At 39.6% G+C, this 26,386-nt stretch overlaps 1 protein-coding gene across 3 annotated transcripts in view; it reads left to right on the top strand.

Annotated features, from left to right (window-relative positions):
- atrnl1a (attractin-like 1a) overlaps positions 1-26,386 on the top strand; it is a 320,080-nt gene that overhangs the window by 174,638 nt on the left and 119,056 nt on the right. For all 3 annotated transcript variants that reach the window (XM_042432657.1, XM_042432659.1, XM_042432658.1), the window contains 2 exons: positions 8,722-8,783; positions 21,315-21,393. In XM_042432657.1, coding sequence (XP_042288591.1) covers positions 8,722-8,783; positions 21,315-21,393 — 141 coding nt within the window. The remainder of the gene's footprint in view (positions 1-8,721; positions 8,784-21,314; positions 21,394-26,386) is intronic.

The raw sequence follows: 26,386 nt of genomic DNA on the forward strand, positions 1-26,386 counted from the left end.
ATCCAGAATAAGAAAAATAATACATGGAAACGTATTGCTAGACAAGTTAACTACTTCATCGTGCACCAGCATGGCGGTAATATGAGAGAATAACTTCCAAATCAGAGCTGAGTATGTAAATTACATGCTTAACAATAAACACGTACTTCAGCTTCAGGGTTGTGAGAGTCAAGAGAGAGTCTGCTGCTTTTAAGCTGCCAATATTCTTCATTAGAACTGCTTGTCAGACGGTCAAACTGCTTCAGAAACCCCGTCCCATCACACCTCTGCAATGTCTGAACTGGGGGAGACTGTGTCCCACAATATCTGCTTCTACTTCATGTAGTTATTACAACACTATGATTGCCTTCCAGGAGAGATATTATAATAAATAATAAATAAAAAACCTTGATTTTTGACATGGTTGGACAACACATTGTACAAAGTATTCTTTCCTAGCATAACCCGGCCCTTAGCCTGTATGTGTAAACCATAGACTGTATATAAAGTGACATCACCCATTGGTTTCCATTTGCTAGCTTACTGGGATCACCGAGCGCTACAAACTCGGGCTAATGTTAGCTACTTTAGCTAAATTGTGCTAACATGACAGGTATCACAATCAAGTAACATTGAACTTAGTGAAATATTGCAACAATAGTCCGACTCAGTGCGAGTCCTTTAGCCAAGGAGAGCAGCAGGTGAGCCAACTGTCAATCACAGCTGTCAATCAACACCCACACAGAGACATCAAAGCTGCTATAAGTCTTCAAATCTTATTAACGGAGCAATAATTTAAAAAATGAGCACCAGCAAACTTATTAAAGAGCCTGAATTCAGAGATTGAGACCATAATGACTTTAGACCATGATTGACTGAGTATTTCTGGAGAGGAATTGACGTTCAACGGGAGTCAGCTGGAGCATCTAGCAGCTGTCTATGGCGTTGAGCCTTAAGGTACTTCCACAATCAGCGTCAGCCTCCAGCCTCGTTGCTGTTTGGTGTCAACACTGTTCTTTAAAGTGCTGCAGGTATGAGTGAGTGTCTCTCTGTTGTCCCCGCAGCGCTGATGAGGATTAAATGAGAAGAGAAAATGAATGAATTCCTGCTGCTTTATCTTTTACCCCCATCGTCCTCCTCCTGCCATCATCTCCCTGTGTCTGTGTTCCCTCTCTTCCCTTGTCTTTTCCCTCCATTCATCTTGTACCTGGTGCTCTCTCTCTTCCTTCCCATCTCCTTCACCCCTCCGCACTCTCTCTGCTTTTTATTTCCATTTCTTTCTGTTTTTTTTTTGTTTTTTTTCTCCATCCCTTCTCGCCCTCTTGTTTTCCCCTCACTTATTGATTAACACTTTCTTTCATTCTTGGTTTTAACAAGCAGCCCTTGGTTCAGGGTTAGGGAAATAAAAGGCAGCCCACTGCTGTCACAGCTCCTCAGCTCGTCCCCAGAGGGCCCAGCATGGACCTTCAGTAATGACCGGTCTGTAGAACAGAGGTCCTTGGAGTCCTCTTTACGTCATTCCTGTTCCCCTCATCTTTTACCTTTGTCTCCTACCTTAGCCTCCCGCTTTTCTCCTCTCACACTCTCTCCTCTGGTAATTGCAGTTATAGCCTTGAGATTAAAAAAAAATATTTCCCTTGAACAGTCAGTTGACCCCTGATCTCTAAGCAATTACTTTCTATAGAAAAGGAAGACAACTGTTGTTTCTGTGTTTGTGCCATAATGTGTATTATTTCGGTATTTATGCTGTATCTGCTGTAATGTTCTTCTCCCCTGCAGTATTTTCTGTAGCTGCCTTTTGTATCGTTGCTTCTTCGAGCACTCAGCGGTTACAGTCATCACACCGTGTAGCAGAAGCTCCAATCTCCACTTTGCACTTGGAGTTAATTACATTAGCAGTGTTAATCTGTCTGTTTCAATATTAGAGGTGAATATACAGAAGGATAATATTTCAATTATCTCCGTTGTGTTTAGGTACATGTAAGGCTGAGAAGTTGTGCAGCGTATTGATCTGAGACCCAAAAGCATCTAAAGGCGAAGATGATCGTAAAATCTTGTGAATTTTCTTAAACTTACAAGGTGTTTCTGGAAAACATAACTTAAGATGTTCTCTGATGTTATTGTAGATTAACAAATACCTCTCACCCACATGTACAATTTAATACAACATGACCAGTAATGAAAGTAGGCCTAATCTAACAACAAATAGACAAATATGCTTTATGCAGGGTAAGATCCTGAAAAGCAAAGTACAAATGTGAAAATCTTACAGGGAAACTTTGGTATTTTTCAACCTGTATTCCCATATTTTTGTGTCTAAGTGACTAATGGGGACAACCATTTTTGAAACTGGTCCAGTATTGAGCGAGGTGCTGCAGCCAGCAGCTGCGAAACGGGCTGCAATGTAATCCAACGGGGCAATAGTGCCGCTAACTTCGTCTTGCTCAAGTCTGGTTCTGAAATATTTCAAGAGTTGAGTTGTTGAAATCAGCTAAATATTCAGCCATGAAGGGGCTGGAGAGAGGAGTGCCTGGGGAGGTTTGTTGTGTTGGAGTAGAGAAATCGTAGCTTAGTGTTATCTCAAAGATTTTCAAAGTCATGGTTGAATATTTAGCTGATTTCGACAACTCGTGAGGTTTCAGAACGAGACTTCTCCTGGAGCGAGACTTGATTAGACACATTAACAAACAGACTGGATCAAGCAAAACATAAAGAAAAATGTTTTATTTCTCTGTATGGTCCTTTCCATAATGTTGTCAGACACTTATTATAACAATCTGAGCCTGTCAGTGGTAAAAACAAACACTTTTAGTGGACGTACATTAGCGGGTTGTCCACCGTGAGTCCAACAATGTTATAAGAGTCCAATGCAAAGTTGGACGAACATTGAATCTGCACAGGTTGCCATCACACCAGACAGCCATGAGTTCAGTGATGACTGACTGTATATGGAGAGAGATAGAGACTATTTAATTTTATTGGTAACATACAGTCAGTTGCTAGTTAATGATGCACACAATGAGACTAATAGACTAAATATTAGAAAGGCCTCAATTCAACAGCACATTCAACTGTTTCAACAAAATCCAAATGTTATAACCTTCATGATGGTAAGATTTATTGTAAGGCTGTTGTATTTGACTGTATTGTTTTAGCTAGGTGTACCTAGTAAACTGGCTACTAAGTGTATATTTAAATTGTATCCTATCCTGTGTGTTGGTGCGCCCTTGAAGTAAACGGTTTTTGCCTGCACGGGCTTATAATATTATCTTATGTCATCAGCTCTTTTCCCAATGGTGCAATTTGCAGACTTCTACATGGAAATGCAACAGCAACAGTTAATCCCTGTGCAAAATCTTCTGTCTAAATCCATCAGTTGTGGTTGCTTCCTGGTAGCTTTCTGGTAAAGACGAATGACACGTAACCTCAACATATTTGGTTCGATTCTAGCAGCAGATCTCTCTCTCTCTCTCCTCTCTGTTCCTGTCATCTCTCTACCGTCGCTAACTAACAACTAACTTACAGAAAAATAAAAACCAGACAGAATTCACTTTGTTTTGCACTCTCAGACATGACCTCAGTCTAGGAATTGAACGTTATATAAGTGCATTAAGTTGCACAATGTAGTGTTAACATCCTCAGCATGTGTAGATTAGGTCTGCATCGTGTGTGTGTGTTTTGTAGGTTCGTCAGACTTGTGTGTTTGCTGCTCTGCAGTGGTCTGGGTCAGGAAGAGAAGGGTGTGGTTTAAACAGCTTATTGATTATAGTTGTGGTTAACGACTGCAGTTGTTGTAAATTGAAATGATGGCCGTACAGACTGGAGTTTGTGGGACTGGAAAGTGTGTGTGTGTGAGAGAGATTAGGAAGAATATAGTATAGAGTATGAGCTAATTTACTGTGTTCAGTATTAGTTAGTTGTGTGAATAGTTGTATGTATGTATTTGTCTCTGTTTCCGTGTCGGTGCATGTGAGTACATTCATAATAACTCTTTATATTGTCAGGAGGTAATGATGTAAATTGCTGCATTGGAAGCCTGAATGCAAAGCCAGGCTCTTTTCTCCCTGATGCCTGTATTAATGCGGTGTCCCTCTGGACTGAAATCAGCTTTTCCTGCAGGTTTTTCACTGTCAGGCCATTTTACCTGCTGCACAAATGCTGGTAAACCTCTTAAGCCCATTCTGCCCCATTTCTTTCTCTCTTCCCCCCCCCTCCCAAGTAGTCTCAGAGGATTCACCAAAGACAAAGACACAGCCTTTCCGGCTATTAGGGCCATTTAAAGGTATCCCCATGTTGAACATGCTTGAAATATATTGCTGTCAAATGTACTGTGATGCCTGTGATCAGTGTTTTTATATTTTATAGCCCTTGTTAGCCGCAGTGCTGCTCAGGGGTTTTGCTGATTTTAAAACAGATCTTTGACAGTCCCCCATGTCAGGAGGATCAGATATCACATACTAATTTGCACACCAATGGCCTCAGGCCTAGACCAATTTCACATTGTCTTAAAGTTTCATAAAGACCTTGAAAGACCTTTTTAAAGCCAATTAAAATGAAACATCAGACAACTCACCACTTAATGTAAAAAAATGAAGATGAATAAGAGCGCTGGGTTGCCTGACAGGGTTGATTTCAAATGAAACAGCTGAGAAACACTTGAAGACTTCTGAAGTTAAATAGCGAGTTGAAAGGCTGCATTTAGCGGCGTTCAACGCATTTAGACCCTGAACTTTTCCGTCAACGTCAAGTCTTTGTTTTAAATGTGAACGAAAAGTAAACAATGCACTATTACAGCAGATGTCCTCATCCTCACACCCGATGTCATCCAATGTCTGCTTCTGGTTAACACTTGTCTGTTCTAACACGCTGCAAATCACAAACAAGCTGTGCAGTTTTCATTATGAAAATATCTGTACATAACTTTTTATTTTACTTTTTTTTTTTCTCAGCCTTTATTTAGCTGGTAAAGCCTCATTAAGTTCTGCTGTTTGTGTTATTTTACAGAAATATCTCTTAATTTGAAATAAGTATACTATTGTCCAAAAGTACTAATATAAAATGCTTAACCAAATATGTTAATGTTTTCCAGTAGAGCTGCAAGGATCGGTCAATTAATCAATAAGTGAATCTAAAGAAGATTAATCGACAACTATTTGGTTAATTAAATGATCATTTGTCCTTTTTTAAGAGAAAATGTCAACATTTGCTGGTTGCAGCTTCTTAAATGTGAGGATTTGAAGCTTTTATGTGTTATAACATGACAGTCAACTGATTATCTTTGGGTTTTGGACTGTTAATCGGATAAAAGAAGACATCTGAAGACGTTATCTTGTGCTCTAAGATGTTATAATGGGCGTTTTCCACTATTTTCTGACATTTTATAGACAAAATGATGAAGTTAGTTGCATCAGTTGCAATCCTACTTTCCAGACATCTTGCAGTCATGTGAGTAATTATCGCAAAAGTAGAAATGTTGTGTCATTGTTGTGTTCTTAGGAAGAGGAAGAGGAGGTGAGAGTAGATGGTTTGGTCAACAAAGCGTGCAACTTTGACTCAGGAGACTATGGTTTGGTTCTTGTAATAACAGTCAACATTGGTTTCTTGTAAGCATGATTACAATGTTTTCCTAAACTCAACCCAAACCGAAACCAACCCACGTTTTAACCACATACGTGTCACATCAGAAAACACTCAGATGAGTTGTTTAAGGGTAGTTTTGAGAAGAAGATGCTGTTTATGTTTTAGTTGCCATTAAAGGATCAACATGGCAACCTGACCATCACAACTTCAACATGAATACACCAAGAAAATGTCTCTCTGCAATTCAACGCAGTCTTGGACAATTTTAATTTGGTCATGTGATTATTTGTTTTCCCATTTTCCCTGTGTACTCTCAACGCCGGTGTACAACTAAGACTCTCAGCGCTCTCATACATTGAAACAAAGTTTGTCCTCTGCATTTGACCTATCTTATACACTAGGAGTAACGTGCAGCAGCAATGCAGCGTCTGGAGGAGCGACTCCAGTTCTTTTTGCCAGTGCCAGTGGTTAGAGGGCACTAACAGGAGCACTAACCCCTAACATACACGTCTATGATGGTGGGAGGAAACCGGAGCACCCGGCAGAAACCCACGCAAACACAGGGAGAACATGCAAACTCCACACAGGAAAGACCTTCTTGTAAGCCCCGACACCAGCGGCATCATCATGGGTTTGACTACCTTGACTGCTACAGGCATTAAATGACTTGACACTATGTGACACAGTCCATGTGTGTTACAGTTGAGTTTTTCCTCAATTAAAACACCAATGCGACCTACAACCAACCACTCTGACTAGCTAAAGCAGTGACATTGACTCCTGCCAGTTTTTTTGTTGAAATATGCAGTGGAGGTACTGTTATCAGGAATCACTAGAGTGGCTGCATGAATTTTGCCCTTGCAATATCTGATTATTTTTTAATGGTATTTTTAAATAAAATGAACCATCCCAGGTCTCTTAATTTGTTCTGCTGTCGGTTACGGTCCCACACCTGAATGCTAGTTTCAACCGTGTCCTAGAAGTACCTTGATGTGCTTTGTGTGTCTCCGCGATACTTCCAACAGTAAACTCTGCTCTGTTTTGTTCCTACAGGGCAGAAAAGTGAATGGAAAATCAATTATGTCTGTGTTAAATAATCCTCTTAACATGAGCGAGTTTGAACATGGACAACAATAGCTTTTCAGGAGTTTTCATAGCTGAGGGCCAAAAACTTTGCTCTGGAGCAGCAGGGTGCATCTCACACACTCTGAGACACACACACAGAAAAAAACAGGAGCGCACATACAGAAAACACACATGGATGTCGATGAAGACGGAGCGCAGGGTTAATACTCTGAGGGATGAGATGAGGTGAGAGGTGAGGAAAAAGTTTTACGGTGATAGGAATGAGCATGTGTGTGTGTGGGTGTGTATGCTGATGAAACAAATTGAAATATCTGTAATACTGCAGCATACAGTATAACGCACATGGTTTGAACACAGGAAAAAAATCATTAATGCACATAAAAACACATATTTTGCTATTGTAAAGAGGTTTTTCACCAGGCTGAGGTGGAAACAGACTCGGTGAATGAATCCTGAAGCGTGTTACTCAAACTTTTGCTCCACTAAATAGACGAAGAAAAATTGCAGCAGATGAACTCATCGGATTTGTGTGGACCAATGACGAGACGTTCCTCAAATTAATACATAAAACAAACATAAATACCATGTTTCCAGCGTGTTTTTCACATGATTTTCCAACATCCAAGGTCTGACTGATGCTCTTATAATTATGTAATGTTGTTGCACCCTCTTCTTCTTCTGCAGTGGTTTGTAATATTTGCATAATAGTAGCAGATAGAAACACACCTTCACCTTTTCTTTTGCAGATTTTCTGGACATTCTGTTAAAATTTTTGCTAGATTTTGGATGCAAATGTGGTCTGTAGACAACAGCATTACATAGATGCCAAAGAATCATAAAGACATGTGATTTCAAAACCATAAATTAAAATGCAAATATAATAGATCACCTCCTGGAAACAACCTTCTCTGGTGACTTCGGCCAATCACAGGCCTCACTTTGAGCTACTTTAGGAACTATTGAAGATATAGTTATTAAAATTTTGAGGAGCACAAATCCCAAAAAATCCATTCACCTCCATTGTTCTGGGGCGGCAGAGGCAGATACCTCAAAATCTCAGCACTTAAAACAGAAGTATTAATTATAAGTAAGGAAGTAAGTAGAACAATATGGTGTAAATTGGATGAATTGACCCTTTAGATTATCCCGCAGGATTATTGAGTCCATGCATAAGATCTGTGGCTCAGGACAGCAGAGGGCCACAGAAGCAGCACCGTCCCAGCACACAAAACACGATGATGGATGGTGCAGTCAGTGGATTTAGTGGTGCTGCAGTTTTGTCGGAGTTCAATTGGACAAAGTGCTGCAGAATACCGGAGAGCACAAAAGGCCAGAAGCCTTTTTCTCACAAGCTAATCTTATAATAACCCTACAAACCATATGACGGTGGCTCGTATTGTATTCTTTGTGTGTGTGTGTGTTAGAGAAGGAGATAGAGAACATGTGAGAATGTGTTTGGCAGAAATAAAATTGTTGGCCTTATGTAAGAGGTCTGAACATTGGCCTCAGGTAATAAAGATGTTCATCCACAGTTATTGCATCAGTTTCACATGATGCGCTGTAACGCATGTTTTGGGGAAGGAGAGCTTATGTAAGGCCTCCCTGAATGTGCTGGAATGTATAGTCACAGTGTTTTGTGCAAAATACAGACATGTTCATTCAAAACCATTCCTCATCTACCACTGACCTGATATATTTTAATTGTGTTTCACATGTATAATCTTCTACTTTTCAATATTGGAGTTACATAATTGACTACATAGACTGAGATAATTAGTCGTTTTATTCGTCAGGCATAAAATTTTCAAATTTATTTTTGTTATTTAGGTCGGAAGGAACTCGAGGTTCTCTAACTTTGCTTGAATTTTATCTAATTGTGATACGTGATTTTGGTTTTTTTTGTCTAGATAATAAAAAAAAGAGTAGAGCACTGCTACTTATTCATGCATTTGCACACATAAAATGATAATCAACATCTTAAAAAAACATTTTAAAAGTGAGAGTTTTGAATAAAATTTACATTTGGATCATAGATTTTTTCTTACACTGTCTTTCCTCTCATGTTTTTTCCAACAGATTGCTTTCTCTCAACACAACAGCATCATGGACCTGGTGCAGTTCTTTGTCACCTTCTTCAGGTAAGTTTCCTTGACTGTCTCCTCACAGGGGTTTTGCTGCTCAGTGGCTCAGTTCCCAGAGGCACTTTTGCACAACCGGGCCACAACCTTAACTCATTGTTTTACAGTAGGTGGCAGCACCCACAGGCAGGACACTTAACTCCGACAGCTCTGGCAATCTTCTGCATCTGCTCAACAGCAACAAGAAGTGTGGGCCAACTCCCAACTCCAATCCTTTAGTGAAATTCAGGTCAAAAGACATGTTAACATATAGGTTGAAACAGAGCTAAATTTGGTCAAAAAGTGAGGGTTTTTCAGATGCAACAGTTGTTTTGACAGAATTTCTCATCTCTCATCTTTCAATTCTTAATTTGTTGTTAGGACCGTCTTCACGAACACTTATTGAAATTACCCAGAAGTCTAAATTATGAATTCCATCTGACTAAACTAGAAATGTTGAAACTAATATTCTAAATTACCTTATGTACCTATTCTCCCAAACATTAAGCCACCATCAGCAATCGATCTACATTTGTAATGAAAGTATTTTTGTCATACTGTATGTTGAAATGTCTCCAAATAATAATGCCAAAGACTGTATAAAGATTATATCCAAACAAACCTAATGTAGTCCAGGATAGGGTCACAATTTTTCAAGTTTGTCTCAAAACAATAATCAGGTGCTTATATGAGCTCTGAAACTGATTTTGCTTGCAGTCATCATTCCTCCTCTTCACACTGACTATTAAGGTATCACAGTGTCCATATGGTCACCTGACTATTGCTTTGCCTTGAAGAAATGTGAACCTGTCCTTTAAAGAGTTACTCTGTGGAGTTATTGACCATTAATACAACTATGGAGCAGTGTTTTTATGAGTGGGTCCCTGTTTTGTTTGAATCGTGTTGTTGGTTTTACACTGTTCCACTGATTGACAGCTGGTGGCGGTAACACGCAAACAACCCCAGTGAAAAAGAAAGACCGCTTGCAAGCAAACATTGGTGTAAACAATGCCAGATTTAAAATGTTTTTAAAAATTGGCTTTGCACATTTTTTATGAGGAGGGAAATGCAGCCGACACCTTTGTTGGACCTCAAGGAAACACACTTCTGGTGCATTTTTGGTGAATGTTAACATTATGTTTATTTACAAGACGTGTCAGCTGAATATAGTAACCCACTTTGAAAAACTCAAGACAGAAAGTAGTTTTTATTTTATGATTTGGGTGAAATGACCCTTTCAACTTCAGCTGCTTGGTGGCCGAAGGCAGAAAAAACGCCGCGGTTGCATTTGACAGCGTCCTGTTGTGTGTGTGTGTGTGCACTTCTCTGTCTGTTAAAAATATTGTAGTTGAAAAGATTTAAATCCCACACTGAGTCCATTAAAAACCAAACAGCCAGACAAAGCGGCCCATTTTTTTTTTTTTTTTTTTTTTTTGGACTGGGTAAGAGACGTTTGTCTTACAGCTCAGAGTCATGCAGACAGACAGTGGATCTAATGAGAGAGTGATTTGGTGAAGAAGTCTGGAATGAAGTCTGCTGTCTTCAGGCGAAATGCTGCCACTCAGCTATGACCCCAAACAAGTGTGTGTTTATCCGTGTGTATTCATCTAAGTGAGTGTATGCGTGCGTGGTTTCCTGCGTGTGTGTGTGTGTGTGTGTGTGTGGGCGTGCATGTGTGTTACTGTGCAGCCATGTGAGGAAGTGAGTCGTGTCATGTGCCCAGGGCCGGCTTCCGGACATCAGCGACCTTTAGGCCAGCATACAGGGATGATGTCATCAGTAGGGGACAGCGTCAAGTTTTGCCGGAGAGCTCGGTGTTGTTTCTCTGTGTGTGTGTGTGTGTGTGTGTGTGTGTGTGTTAGTCACCACTCTGTTTATGAGTTGTTCTCTTCCTCACTGAACCAGAAAGGTTATGTGCTACAACTACAGGACTTTTTTTTCTCCCTATTTGTTGTTTTTTTATTTACTGCCCTTGTTATATAATTAAATGTGCATGTTTTTAGCGGTGGAAGATGTATTCAGGTACTTTACTCAAGTAATATTAGCATTACTACAATAGAAAAAAGGCACAATTAAAAGGAAAACAAAAAATGTTTTTCAATTTTTACTTAGAGGCCAGTATATAAGAATTGGTAAGAGTAATGTGAAAGTGGTCATTGTTATGGAATTTTCCATCTTTAGGGGTTACAAATTGAGTGACAAATTGGGTCAAAATAAGCCTTGAGGTCACATTGTAATCCTTAATCTCTCCTTGAGACTTCAGCGGTGAAAGTTGAAACCTCTCTGATAAAGAGTACATCAGCATTGCCATGGTAAGCCAAGGCCAGAGAGGATCCTTCTAGACAACACCGATAGGTGGAACGTGTAGCCAAAATGTGTTGACAATGACCTGAGGCTCAATGCAACGTGACTTCAGATGTCACAGGTAAAGTGCAGTCCTTTGTTTAGAAACTAGTGAACCAATTAGACTAATTTTTCATATTGTAGGCCGATCTGCTTGGGTTAAAGACTAACACTCAGACTTTCAGGAGACAGAACGAGAAGAGACAGCATCCCAGTTACACCAACTTGGATGTTCGCTGTTTACGGTTCTCCTTGATCAAGTAACTTCAATAAAACATCTTCAGCCCTCAGACATCAAAGCCTCCTGTGTGCTTCTCTCCACTGAAGTGTTGACCATCGCTCAGAAATATCCACAACAGTCATTGGAAATGACAAACACACAGAGAATTATTACAAACTCTGCAGTTCCATGAAGCTTTTTAGCTAGCTCATAGTTTTGGTTTTACAACACATTTACTCTATAATAAGTTTAATAGTAAGTTTATTTAGCATAGCACCTTTCACAGAAATAAAATTCACGCGTACTTCCCAAGAATAAAAGTTAAAAATAAGACCATAAAACATACAAACAATAAAACCATAAGCCACAAGATAAAGTTAACATACAAACAAAACACAGGTAACAGGATCTTCAGCTGCTTTTTAAAAGCTTCTACAGAGACTGCAGAACATATGTCTAAGGGAAGAGCTCCACAGTGTTGGAACAACCACTTCAAAGGCACGATCACAGCCAGTAGATCCTGGTCAGAAGACCTAAGTGACCTACTGGTGATACAGGGATGGATAAGATCACTGATGTACTCAGGTGTCTGTCCATGCAGGGCTCTATACATGAAAACAAGAAAATGAATCCTAAACCTGATGGGAAGCCAGTGTAAAGACTTTAAAATGGGTGTAATGTGAGTCGTCCTGCTGGTTAACAGCCTTGCAGCAGCATTGTGGACCTTTTGTAAACGGTTCAGCGATGACTTGGTGAGACAGGTGAGAAGGGAATTACAATAGTCCAGCTAGGATGATATAAAAGTGTGATTAATCATCTCTAGCTCAGGTTGTGATACAACAGACCTGAGTTCTGCGATATTTCTTAGTTGGAAAAAACATGTACGGATCAATGATTTAATATTCTGATTGAAATGCATAGCCTGATCGAATATAACACAGACAGGCAGAAGGTCTCCCAGTCCACCTGCTGACTGATGCTCACAGCATCTTATAATACTGCGGTCAGGTTAATATTGGAAGGAATGAACGGCCGGAGCAGTTGCTCCGAGTGTCTAATAATGACGCGGATGAGTTTACATTGGAGTTAGCGGAAAGCCCCGGTGCGTCTCATACAGACACAAACGGATGCCTTGTGCGTCAGTGTCAGACACTGAGGAGTGTGACAAAGCGTTGGTATTTGATGCTCAGGAAGTGAGAACGGGTTGGTGCTGATGAGGTCAGGAGCCAAAGTGCCACAGAGCCTGAGTCATGAGTCCCATTCTGTGTGTGTTTGTGTGTGTTTATGTGTGTGCAAGAGAGTGAGGGGTAGCCTGTAGGCAGAAGGCACAGTGATGAGATGCAGTCTGGCACTGGAAGGGAAGAGAACAGGAAAGATATGCAGCAAATATATAAAGCAGTTAAAGGATTGAAAGGAGAGATTGGAGACCTATTTATCCATCTAGCGAAATAAACAGCATTTAGATTGAAACTTAACCCCATCCAGATTATGCTTTTATCAGGGTAACATGTAAATGTTTATGCTGAATCTACAAAACATTCACTGAGAGCACATTTCACTGGTTTCCAACAATGTCCACTCCGGGCAACAACAGCATGATGAATGTTTTATGGTTGTATGTTGGCAACTCGTAGAACTGGGGTTAGTTTAGGCTGCATTCAGACCAACAATCCTGCATTAAAAACAATGCAAGGGGCTGTGTTGGTGCCAGCGTTTTGTTTAAGGTACAATGAAATACAATCCAGGAAGTCCAGATTAGGGTTAGGGCGTCAGGGTTTAAGGGTTAGGGTTAGGTTTAGGGCGTCAGGGCATTAGGGGGTTAGGTTTAGGGTTAGTGCATCAGGGCATTAGGGTTAGGGTTATCAGATGCCAAAACACTGCACATTGGTTTGTTATACTCACACACAGGATTTTACACCTCTGGAAACTGTTTTATCTTCCGTCACGACAATCACTAAGTAAACAGCAGAAACCAGCTTCAACTTTTTTTTGCTTTTTTCAGAATGAATGAGAGGCCTGCGCTTTTTCACACAGAGCTAATGATGGCCGCCTTATAGGGAAAGACTGTGACCTGACACCTTTTTCTAGCAGTTAATTACGCAATTACATTTAATCCAAAATGTATTTGGCAAAGCAAATTACTAGTAAAATATTTTTTGTAGAAGATAGATTTGTTTCATGCCTGCCTGGACTATTGTGATGCTCTAATAGTGATACAATTTGATGGCAAATTACATCAGTAAAATCTGAAGTAGAATATAAAGGCAGATAAAAGGCTGCAGAATTAAATGGTGCCCTAAAAATGATCAGCTAATGACATAATTTCATTGCTGCCATTGTCATTTTAGTGTGTGGTTGTACAATGGCATAATTTTGTAGCATAAATACAACGCTATTATGACCCAAAGGACAATATCAGGCTCTATGAAATATTGACTTTTCTTTTGTAAGAATATTTGGCCCAGCTGCTTAAAGATTCCACTTCCTGAGTCTCCTTGATTAGCTGTAAAAACCTCCTTCTAAAAAGCATCTGTAAAGTTTGACTCCGTTCCCCTCCTCTCTCTGTCTCTCCTTCACTCCATCCATCCATCCATCCTCATGTATTCTTTCTTATGTGTAAATGAAGGAGAGGAAAAAAAAGGAGAATAGCCATAATTAAACAGCATTTATGTCTCCGCTCTCTACAATCTCAAATGCTAATTGGTGACACTGCAGTTCAGCTTTTGTCCAATTACTCCCAGCTCTCTCTCGCTTGATTAGCAATCAGTTTCTCTCTCGCTCTTTCACTCTCTCTTTCCCGAAACAGCTGAGAAGCTACTCAGCGTTAAGTGGCTCATGAGGCTCCCCCGAGCTCGCCCACTTCATTTCAAAAAGACCATCCCTATCAATATTCACCTCCGTCAGGTTTCTCTGTGTGGAGGTGTTAGTCTGTTTGTTCAAATGTCTTTTTATTTGTGTACAATTGTTCTGGTTGTGGAGGTTGTTTATTTGCTTTAAATTCATACAAAAAAGTAAACTCATAGGCGTTCACATGTGGAGGAGCAGGATCGATGTGGAAGTTATAGTTTTAGCTTCCACATTGCAGTCTGTCTGTGTTGAACTTCCCTTGCTGTCTACTGTCACCTGTTGCTATCTTGCTACCCTTCATGTACCTGCATGCATGTCTTATTGTGGTTTTATTGTGTCAGACTAATTAATGTATTTTACATACTATGCATGCTTTTTGTATCTGTGCTTCTGCTTTGCATGTTCTAGTTAGTGTCTAACAATGCAGCTCAATGTGGTCTTATTCAATCTACTTTTCTATTAACATTAATATCTTCATATATTTATTGTCTTGCATATCTTATATTATGAGTCTCTGTGTTGCATGTTTTAAGGATGTCCTGTTTTTTTTTATTAGTGTTATATATGTTCTTCTTTCTTCATTTTATTAATTGTTCCGCATGCTTATAAATGACCTCAATCTCATTTCCACATCCTGTTTTTAGGGAGACTCTGTAACATCTGTCCAGAGACTACAGATGAAAAATATCCTCTTGGCTAACTCTGGCGCATTTACAGCAATGTTTATTAATGTGCACTGTCCCTGTTAAATAAACGAGTGGGTTGTCCACTAATCGGAAGATGAGCGATTCGATCCCCGGCTCCTCCAGTCCGCATGTCGAAGTGTCCTCGGGCAAGATACTGAACCCCAAACTGCTCCTGGAGGCTGCTCCATTAGTGTGTGGATCAGTGTGTGTGTGTGTGTGTGTGGATCAGTGTGTGTGTGTGTGTGTGTGTGTGTGTGTGTGTGTGTGTGTGTGAATGGGTGAATGTGGCATGTAGTGGAGACACTTTGAGTGGTCGGAAGGTTAGAAAAGCTCTTTTTTTTTTCTAACATTATTAGTTTCTTGAGTGCATCTTCAGATTTACCTCATGAGTAAACCGCTGTCTTTGTGACTTGTTTAAATTTCTATTTTGTGGTCATGTGGTGCAAGGAAAAGTGATAACTGGAGCTTCATGTGACCCAGATTGATTATAATTCAAGTCAACTCAAGTTTATTTATAGGAAACAAACATCACCTATTTTTTTCAGCAGTATTTACTCAGCAGTACAACATATATCACCCTCCACTCAGATAAGAAAAACAGAAACCTCAGAAAGAACAAAAGCAGAAAATAAAACGTAAAAATTAATACTCAATCATCAACTGAAGACTTTATATAAAGAACAAAAGCAGTTCAGTATCATTATTAATTGGTCAAACAGCTTTCTAATTAATGTATTTGTGCTAATAGCTTGTCTTTCGATTTTAAATACAGATGTATGTACAGATATTTGTGTTTAAAAGAAAATCTCACTAATGGCTTTTCATCTTTACTGTAACTGGAATCATAATTATATTAATATAATTCAATCGAGTGTGGAAAAAAATAGACCACCTTTATAAATGACACATCTGTAAAACTGTTAACAGAACACCTCCAACTTCAAATAAGCTCAATTATTACTCTCTGTATTATTAATTTTTAATCCATGCAGGTTTTAAACTTTCCCAGAATATAGAAAAGCGATTTTAAAGTGCATGACATCATCCTGATGTAAAGTCTATGGGCCACAAGAGTGTGCACACACACACTACTGCTCATATTCAGTTGGCTGCACTGTGCAGAAGTAAACCTGGAAGCTATCAAACTTTTGTGTCTCATGTACCAGGTGAGTCATTTTCATTTGAGTGCATCTTTGAGTTTAGAATCCACTTCCTATAATACATCCATACCGGAGAAGTTTGAAAGCTTTCCAGAGAGAGAGAGACAGTTATCAAAGGGACAATCATTTTATCTTCTGAGGCATTGATTGTAGAAACAGTAGAAATATGGCGTTCATATCCCATAGTAATCTGCCAGGAATGTGCGCTTGCATGCATTTGATTGGCCAATGCAGCGCCTTGCAAAAGCTTCCCCAGGTTCAATGTTTTTTGCGAGACAATCCAGCGTTTTTTGCCGCAGCTCTCTGCTTCTACAACCAGACTGAACTCAGGGTGACTGGTGTACGATTTTAAGACGATGAAGGTGATGATGAGACTGACTTAGGGCTCCCTGAATGACAAATCGAATTGTCGATGTTTAAAAGGCTTCAGAGTAGAATAGGACAGAATTTATTTCCATGTTCAGCCAGCTTCATTCACATGCTTCTCATTTTCTGAAATGCAACAGTAAAATAATAAAAAAAAAAGTAGTCAGAAAGAGACAGAGAGACTCAGGGTGACCAACAGATAAAATGTTGGAAACGTTACAGTAAAATGAAACTCGTAACCTCTCTGCAGTGACTGGAGGCCTCAGTTCGCCTCGTCTCTACACTGTGGATTTGCTGGTTGTGCAGATGGAAAGCTGTTTCCGATCGTGTGCTATCTGTAGCTCATGTTCAACGAATAGCTTATTGATTTTTTTCGTTCTGCCCGCTGGGGTTCAGATGTTTCACTGTGTTCTCCTGCATCTGTGTGTGTGTGTGTGTGTGTGTTATATGTACTGTGCTTTGTGATTTTGGTTAAAACAAGGCACACCGCTTAAAAGAGCAGCACAACACAACCATGTACACGCTCTCACATGCACTCACACTTGTTCTTACCCACATCCCCTGGTCGTTTAATCAGTTCAGTTGCTATTACAGGTGGCTAAACAGTCTTAAACCTAAACCTATCAGGAGGCTCAGCGGAGTGTTAACAAACCCACAGGACACTCCCAGCCTCCCTCCTTCCTCCTCCTCCAGCCTCCCTCCTTCCTCCTCCTCCCTAATGCTTCGGTAATAGCAACAATTAGCCACTCTGCTCCATTGGTTAGATGGCTAAGCTCATGCCCTGTGGCCCGTTAATGGCGAGCTGAGGTAATACAAACTGAATGGGAGGGAATCTTGGGCCTGACTGGATTTGAATCCCAGCCAGTTGAGGGGTTTTTTAGAAGGTACATTTGGAAGGATGGAAAAAATCATTGCAGGGGGAGTTACTGAGTGCATTTGTCTTGTGTCGCTTATCAAAAGCAGGGGTTGAAGAGATGTTACGTCAATACAAAGACAAACATTCAGCTGCCCGTTATAGCCGACTGTTTCCCGGGACAACTGCCTTTCATAGATGATGCAATGATTCCTTGAATTGGGTTCGTTTGAGGAGCGAGAGGAGCTGGATGTACTGAGGCAGGGTATTTTAAAGATGGCTGCAACATCAATTGTAAGATAACACATTTTGAATTTCATTGTAAACTACAATGAAAATTATTAATACATGTTATAAAACGCAGCATATAAAAGATTTATCGCCAGGTTTTTACTGTATACTGCAATTTCTGAATTGCACATCAATGTCAATTTATATTTGTAATGAGGCAATTATTGCTAATATGAGCCCTGCCAATATAGATCACATTTAATGAATTAGTGTAGGGCAATACTGTATATCATTTCATATCTGTTTTATGATCAGTACAGCTGGAGAATCATAAAATCTTGATCAAACTAAATATAGATGATGGAAAATTATTTTTTACAAAAGCAGTTCAAATGTTTCACTGCAACATGATGTGTCACTTTTGCTATTTTGACCCTTTAATAACACTGATCACATCAGAGTCCTGAGCACTAAAAGAGGTTTTTTCTATTAATCACAGTCGATCCACTTTAGCCACACAAGTCAACCTGCAATGAAATGTGTTTCCACTACAGCCTCACAGCAGGGGACAGCAGTGGCAGGTCGCACTGCTGCGGTCCCTGTTGGCAGGTCTGACCGCTGCCAACCTGTGATGACTCTCCTCCTCCTCCTCCTCCACCTCCTCCTCCTCAGACAAGCAGTGTGTCACGAAATTTAACTCTGTGTCTGTGCTGGAGACCAGAGACAAAACTCTAAAAGTGTCTCTGTGCTCTCGGCTTTTGTTGCTTCTAAGCTTTTGTGGTTTGAAGTTTAGTTTCTTCTCCTATGTTCCTGTTTGTACTTTTACTGTATCGCAGCCGTGTCACCGCTGCTGCAGATTAAACGCTTTCCACTGAGGCTTTCATTGTGAAGCAGATATAGGAAATGAAACATGTTTATCACTGAATTAGCGGAGCTTTGTTAGCGGTGCTGTTCTACAATAAGGTCTACATGACGGAGATCTGGAGCTATTTGGTCAGTTATAAATACTGCAGGCAGGAATAGCACAAGCAGAAACAGCCACAATGAAATATTTGATGTAGAGCTGTAGACAACAGTCTCTTAAGGGATTTTTTTCTGCAAATAGCACTCCTTCAACAGGTAAGGGTTAGGGTTAGGGTTAAAAAACCTCATGGAAAAACACTATGTGCCATGACCAATGACTCTGACACTCTCCTCCTGACTTATGTATGTGTTTGTTGTTTACAATACTACCTGAAGACATTATGGGAAGTTATGTTGAAGGTCATTTGGAGTTGAATCATCACTGTCACCCAAATAAAACTTTGGTTTTAAAGTCTGTTGGTTGAAAACTCTGCATATAATCTTAAAAAAGTCTTGAAAAACCAGTAGGAGATGGTTTTCATCCAGCAGCAGCAATGAGCATCGCGTCCTCATCACCGGAGGGAATTTCCTGGTCGCGTTGTCTCCGAGCGCAGCTGAGAGGTCGACCGCGGGCCGAAGAGGTCACGGCTGCAGCATCTTCAGCAGTCTGGGTTTGAAAATGTCACACTCATTACAGAACTAATACCCTTTACAATGCAGTCAACCCCACATAGAGACACAGGAGGACACATCACGCTGACACACAGATGAAGAGGGGGATTGTTTTCGGAGCTGCTGTCCTCAGCAGTTTCTCAGGGACTTCCTGTTGCTTAGCCTTTGGGCGCGCTTGTTTTGAGTTCTTGTCAGAAGTTCTGTTTGAGAGAGGAGCTTTGTGTTTGGCCAGATAACTTTGCCCTCCAGACATTGAACTTTTAAGGCTTTGTGTGTATGTATGTATGTATGTGTGTGTGTGTGTGTGTGTGTGTGTGTGTGTGTGTATCTGTGTGTAACACGAGACCTTGTTCTTTGTTAGAGAGCATCATGTCGCTTGTTGACCTCTCGTTGCCCTTTGCTGTCCTAAAATCCCCAGCTGCCTGTGGTCACCGCGGTTTTGTATCTCGCCACAAATTTCCCAAGAATTTTCTCTTTCCTTTGTTGTCTTTGCTCTCCGGAAACTGGAGTCGGAGCGCAGTAAATTAGTGTGAAGATACTGATGCAAGATTGTATTATGTGATTTTTTTTTTCCTCTCCCTCCTCTTTTGTACTTGAAAGTGTTTTTAAGGACAACTACAAAGCCTAAAAGCATGAAAATCATTAAATTCATATTATGTTACCTGCAGATACACTTGACCCTGAGTACAGTTACAATGTGATTTATTAACAGAAACTTATTTTAGAACAAGTACATGAGATGCTATAAGTATGAAAACATGTTAACATCGATGTTTTTTGCTGTATTTTTTGCATTCATCAGCAGTAGCTTCATCCATTAGTTTTAATAAACGTGTCTCACATTAATGCACCTACAACTTGTCTTAAATGTCAAATTTCCATCTCTAAATGAAGTTATTTGGTTATAAAGTTGTTTTCCCTTCTCAGATTGTTTCATTTGAATAATTTGTAGAAGAATAAAGAAGTAAAACTGTCAAGAAAAAAATAAAATTACAGAGGAGTTTAAAGGAAGGCATGATTTAGTTGATCTTTTATCTTATCAATAATCATCTGATGACCCCTTAGATTTATTTTTTGTCAAATCAGGTCCTAAAACCAGTAGAGTTGCATTTTTTGTATGGAGGTGTGAAACTATATTTACTCCCAGAATTAAAGCTATAATATGTAAGTTTTTCCTTATATTTTTTTTTTGTTGAAATATGCTCCAAAGTGTATCTTAATGTGGAGGGGTGTCATCAAAGGTTTCTGTGTCACAGACTCATTGAACAGCCTGGCAGCAGCAGCACAGGGATGTTCCCTTCCCCTTCTAACCAATCAGAGAAGGCCAAAGTCAGGGGCGGGACCTCTTGGCTGTCAATCAATATGTAAACACACTTCTGGCCTAAATCTTGTCTCATATGGAGGCTTCGAGATAGCATTAGCTGCTGGAAGATGTCACTACGGCTGATTCACAAGGAGAGGAGGAGAAATCAATACATCAGGTGTGCGTGATCACGAGGATGCAGATGGAGGGCCAGATACGGTGTAAAGGAGCAGGGAGAAGGAGGGGAGGAGTGCTAGCTTGACTTATAGAACCTGCATATTGTAGCTTTAAGTGCCTCCCATGAGTCAACAAAAGACAACAATTACAGAGTCCAAGAGAAGGAATATTGCTGTCTTCATTGTGTGAAATTGTCTTTGTAATTTCTATCTATATTTTAACGAGGCATTTCATTGATTTTACCCACCGTCAGTTTACCCTTCATGGGAAATACTACTCAGCCTGTGAAAACAACTGTATAATGTCTTCTGTGGCGCTTCTGAAGGAGCTCTGTCAAAACTAGAAAAATAACCCCTGATGTTGTTTGTTGAAGACATCAATCATCACAGACAGTGAAGGATTCAGTGACCCCTACTGGGGACTAAAAGTTAGAATATCTCTGCACCGACTCTGACCAACGAAGCAACTGCAATACGAAGAAAAAACTCCAAATCACTTTTGATTTCCAGCTGATTGTTGTTTTTAAGCTCCACGGAGTTCACAGCTGAGATCAGAAACATCAAGACTGATCTGTCTGCATGAAATAAACCACACATGTTTGCAGTAGGAACGGCACATAATCATAGGACTTTAATTAGGATTGACATGATCTGATCATATATACTGCATAGTGTCATACATATACTACATATATACAGTATATGTACATAAAAAACAGGTATCTGTGAGGTTGTACCATCTCATTTCTGCTTGAGGTGATATTGTTTTCATCACGTTGCTCATGCACTTCTCAGACATCGTTGATTTTTGATTGATTTATTGGTCGATTATTGTCTCTGTTCTCCCTCCAGCTGTTTCCTGTCTCTACTGCTGGTTGCTGCTGTAGTTTGGAAAATCAAGCAGACCTGCTGGGCTTCACGGCGAAGAGAGGTAGGACACTTTCATATGTTAGTGTGTGTGTGTGTACATACTTGTGCGTAAAGTACATGTGGAGTGTTGTCGCTGTTCAATAGCAGCAGCCACACTGAAGACTAAAGTAAATATATACTGACTCATCCTCCCTCTCCACCCACCCACCCACAGTTGTGAAGGGTGGGTTAATGTCACCAGTCCTGGAAAAAAAAAAAAAAAAGAGAGAGCTTAACGAGCGTCGCCGTGACGATAAACAAGGCCATTCCCCTTAATTAGTGCTCCTCATGAACCAATTAACTCAGGCGAAGTGATGCTAAACGAAGTGGAATGGAGTGATATATTACTTAAAGCCTCAACAGATGCCGCATCATTTCATTTTTACTCCTGACCCTTCACACACACACACACACACACACACACACAAATACACAAAAACACAATTTACACCCCAAATCACTTCACTGGCTCCACTGCTTGACTTGTTTTTGGATCTATTATCTTCTCAGTGATAAACCTTGGTCTCTTTCTCACTTGTTTAATGTTTTTTATGCATATTTTTTTTTCCCAGTGTTTTGTGCTTAAGTCATCAGGGAGGAATCAGTGTTGGTTATGAGCAGCGATGATGATGATAATCTCGTGTTATTGGTGGAACTATTGTCCATAAATACACTTGTTGGTTTTCTGGTCCCCTTCCTGCTGCTGCTGCTGCTTTTCTCTCATTATGCAGAAAAAAACGCTGCTGCTTTTATGTGTAAATGAGGTTCCAGCTTTTAAATGTTGTTGGTGACGTGTTCTGTTACTTTTATGGTGTTTTGAAAAGGATCAGATTTGTAATTTGCTTAAGTGGTTTTAAACGTTTCTGCACTCAGTGAGAAAACGCCACTTGATGCCGCTGAGACTTGTTGTCTTCACTGGTAAACATTAAAGGATCATTACTATAAGAATTCATTTCAGATTACATTTGAAGCAGAAGCATGTTCCCAGGCATCCACAAATATCTGTTTTCTGCACCTTGATGACACTAAATACCTTCGTTTCTTATAAATTAGATCGTCTTACGATGACGACAGCTTGAGAAATGCTTCTGGTATCAGAAAGTAAATACAAATAGGAAGGAAAAAAGTAAATATGATGCCAATTCTCTCTTAGTAAGTGAAACAACAGTCTTAAAAGCTACAAAAGGAATAGTTAAATATCATGTAAAATATGCTCATTTGTGTTGTTGCTGAGAGTTCGACGTGAAGATGGAAACTTCTGTCATGTCTGTGCATTAAGTACGGAGCTGGAAGGCTATTCAATTAGCTTAGCATAAAGATTCAAGAACTTTTCCTTTAAATCATTAAACTACAGAATGTAGGAGGAACAACCGGCGGTTTCTCCATAGAGCCACGATGACCACATTTATGGGAAACACATCAGGTTGAAACATCAAAATGTTCCTTATACTGAGAAACTAAGAATCAGAAATCTTTCAATCACTTTTACTCACTTTTACGTAATTGCAAAGTTTGTCTGATCTAACCACACCCACACCGACCGAAATGTTGTAATTAAACATGGAGAGTTTTTGTTCCTAGAATTAGTTGCTGAAACATTTTTAAAAAGGCTCTTGAATGGAACGGATTCTTGTGTTTTCATCCTCTTTCTGCATCTAGATGTTTTTTCTTCAGTTGTTTGTTTCGGTGCAGTCACATGTCATAGGGTTGAATGTGTTTCCAGCACAGTGATTGATTCGTGTATTTTGATGTTTGTGCAGCCACATGTGACTCAACTAACCTGGTGTTTGTTTAGCCTTGTTTCCCCAGTGTGAGGTGTGGTTTACCGGCTGCCGGCAGGCCGGCCGACACTCAGCTACATTATTTATGACAGCTGGTCTCATATCACGGTGGAACCGCAATGCTGCATTTACTGCACTCTTATTGTTTATTTACCCAGACTCACTGACACTTTTTCTCTGTCATTCTCCCCTTTTTTTCTTACTGAGGGCTGTAAACCAAATCTCCCTTTAGATAACAGCCATGGAGGGAGAAATCACTGCAGAAACGCTGGTGATACCACCTCACTTTCTTCTCATCATCATCATCATCATCATCTAGTTAATGAAATGAAATCACTTTTTTTTCACCATGTATTCCGTAATTAATTCATCCATTCTGGTACAAAGAAAGCAAATGAAAGTGTGAAGTGTGATCTTTCACTTTAGGGCAGCTCAAGCGGTGACAAAGAAAAAAAAAAACATTTCATAGTTTTACTGAATAATAGCACTCAGCCAACCTTAGAGGGAGACCGTGACATTTCAGAAAATTTACTTTGTTCATTTTCTTCACCAGTCACTTGTTACATTATAGGAAACTCTTTGTGGATTTGTCCTTTAGCTACTCTAAAAATGTCACCGCAGAAACCAACTGCTGTAAGCAAACCGGCGACAACACAAACTATGTTAATGAGCTGAGTGTCAGCAGTGAAACCCCTTCGCTGTAACATGAACAGAGCCTGTTGAAGGCAAAAAAAGCAGACAACATGCTCAAAATGTCAGTGTTTCTCTGTAACGAGGGCCAGTATCTCCATGTCTCTCATGGATGTTTTCTAATATAAATCATATGACTTGTGCTCCTAAGGGGAGGAAAGAGGTTCATGGGATTTAAAACCACTTTCAGATCCTGGTTGTGGAACAAACAGAGAAAAAAGTGTTGAAATGTACAAACAGGGAGGATAGGAAGAAAATAACAAACTGTTCCTTTATGTAATCATAACAGTGTCATGCATTAAAACAATGCAAAGGGCTGTGCTGGTGGGGAAATGTTGTTTAAGCTACACATTAATGCATTTAAAGGCTTATCAGACTGTTTTATAATAATCACAGACAGGATTTTGCAACTCTGGAAAGTTGGCTCCATTCAAATGAATGAGAGAGCTGCATTTGTTTCCATGCAGAGCTAATGTTGGTCTGAGCGCTGGCTTACTGTAAACTGAGGAACATTTGCGAAAGATAAATGAACCTGAAATGCTGGTGGTAAAAACAGATGAAGCAGATAATACTAGTGCTCTTATCTGACAGGCAATCTTGGCTAAAACCAACCTAAACTATGACGGCACCAGTAGACTCTGTCAGAAGTGCTTGTGGGACTGTTGAATAGCTTTGGGAACTTCATCCTCCCAACTCTTTACAAACATCGGATGGAGAGGCCAGTGTAGAGCCAAACCAACGATACCACATCCACCTCACACTGTGATTGGCCAGCAGCTTTTCACCAGCTTTGTTTTCTATGTAGACAATGGAAACTTGCTTTCTGCTTAAGTCCTTGGCGCTGCAGTTAATTCAGCGGTTGCTTCAATCTGTTTCAGCTTGTTTGTTGGTGATTTTTTTTCTATTTACAACAAATATAAGTGTCTCAGAGTTCTTCGAATTGTGCAACACCACTTTAAAATGATGAACAATGTGTGTGATTTTGACTCCAGAGAATCCAGTCCTCATCTGGTCTCCATTCAACAGTCAACTATTCTTTCTTTCAACCATCACGGCAGTATTTCCTCAACCCTAACCCGGTAGTTTATTTGTAATTTAGTTATAAGGATTTGTTGAAATGGACAAACAAATCAATGATCTCTTTGCTATTTTCCTTCAGAAGATAACTGAAGCTTACAGTTTACTCAGACCTCTATTTACCACTTTATATTCAGACCTCTATTTACCACTTTATCATCTCTGAAAGAAGATGAACAGAGAGAGAGAAAGAGAGTCAGAGAAACACGTTGTACAGAGATAAAGAGCCTTTCGTTTTTCTAGCTTCACCGCTACCTTGTAACAGAACTTTGTCATCAGTCCCAGTGAGCTTCCTCAGCGGGCTCCAACTTCACTTACCCTGCACCACCAAGCGAGAAATTAACAATGCTAATCAATGGAGCTGAATGCTGTGTTTTTATCATCTCCTTGTGTTGATATATTTAGTGCCAGCCCGATTATTATGGAGATAAACAGCTGTTGTCAGGTGCCTCAGGGGCTCAGGGGAGAGATGGTCAATACAGCCAGATTTATCTCACATATATATATAGATATTGTTATTGTAATATACAGGAGCTGTTACTACTGATCAGTTTGTGTGTGAGACTTTCACAAACAGGAATTATGTGCAGATTTTTTTCTCTGTAGCTGCAAATAGATCCGCACTGTGTATTGTATTTCAGCCTCTATTGTGATTTCCACAATAAACATGCTGCAAATGGCTATAACTCCAGAGGAAAACTATAATTAAAGAAAAGTCTTTCACTGAAAAACAAAAAAAACTTTAAAATATTTGGATAATTTTAAAACAGTGCCTCTAAGTGATATATGCTTATTAGTTAAAGTGTGTGTAAGCTGTTGTAACAAAGATTATTCCTCTTGTTCATTGTTTCAAATGGATAATTCAGTTTAAAAATGTGTAAAACATTTACAAATATGGATACAACTCGTATCAATGACACATTTACCATTCTGAGCTAACTTGCTATGTCTATTATAAGAGGGGTAGTTTACATTTTATTGTGTTACATAATTGTAGCGACATATGGATCCATGTGCAAAAAACTTTGTATTTCCTGAATTGAATCATTATTCTTGATTTTGGATTTTATTTTGGTGATTTTTTAGTTGTTTGTTGTAGTTCTGACATGAAATTCGTCATAACTTTAACACAGATCCAACTCTGCCTCCTATACAAAATAACTTTATATTTTCTTTGCTAAATATGTTTTTCAAGGAAACATAATTGCTACCTGGATTATATTCACAACATGTTTTTTTTTCCAACCCAGGGAGTGTGACGCCTTCGTACTGCACAAAAGTCATAGTCATAAGGTTTAGATGTACGCAGTGTATGCATACTGTATAGGCTATTAAAATACTCGATGTCCTTCTGGTTAAACATTAAAACATCTTGTCTCATGCTTAAAGTTAGCTTCAACATTTTATTCTTTATCCAAGACCACCGTCTTTCCCCAACAACAACCGAGTGCTTCAACTTTCTTAAAC

The sequence above is a fragment of the Thunnus maccoyii genome, chromosome 14 (genome assembly GCF_910596095.1).
Source record: "Thunnus maccoyii chromosome 14, fThuMac1.1, whole genome shotgun sequence".
In the NCBI taxonomy this organism is placed as follows: Eukaryota; Metazoa; Chordata; class Actinopteri; order Scombriformes; family Scombridae; genus Thunnus; species Thunnus maccoyii.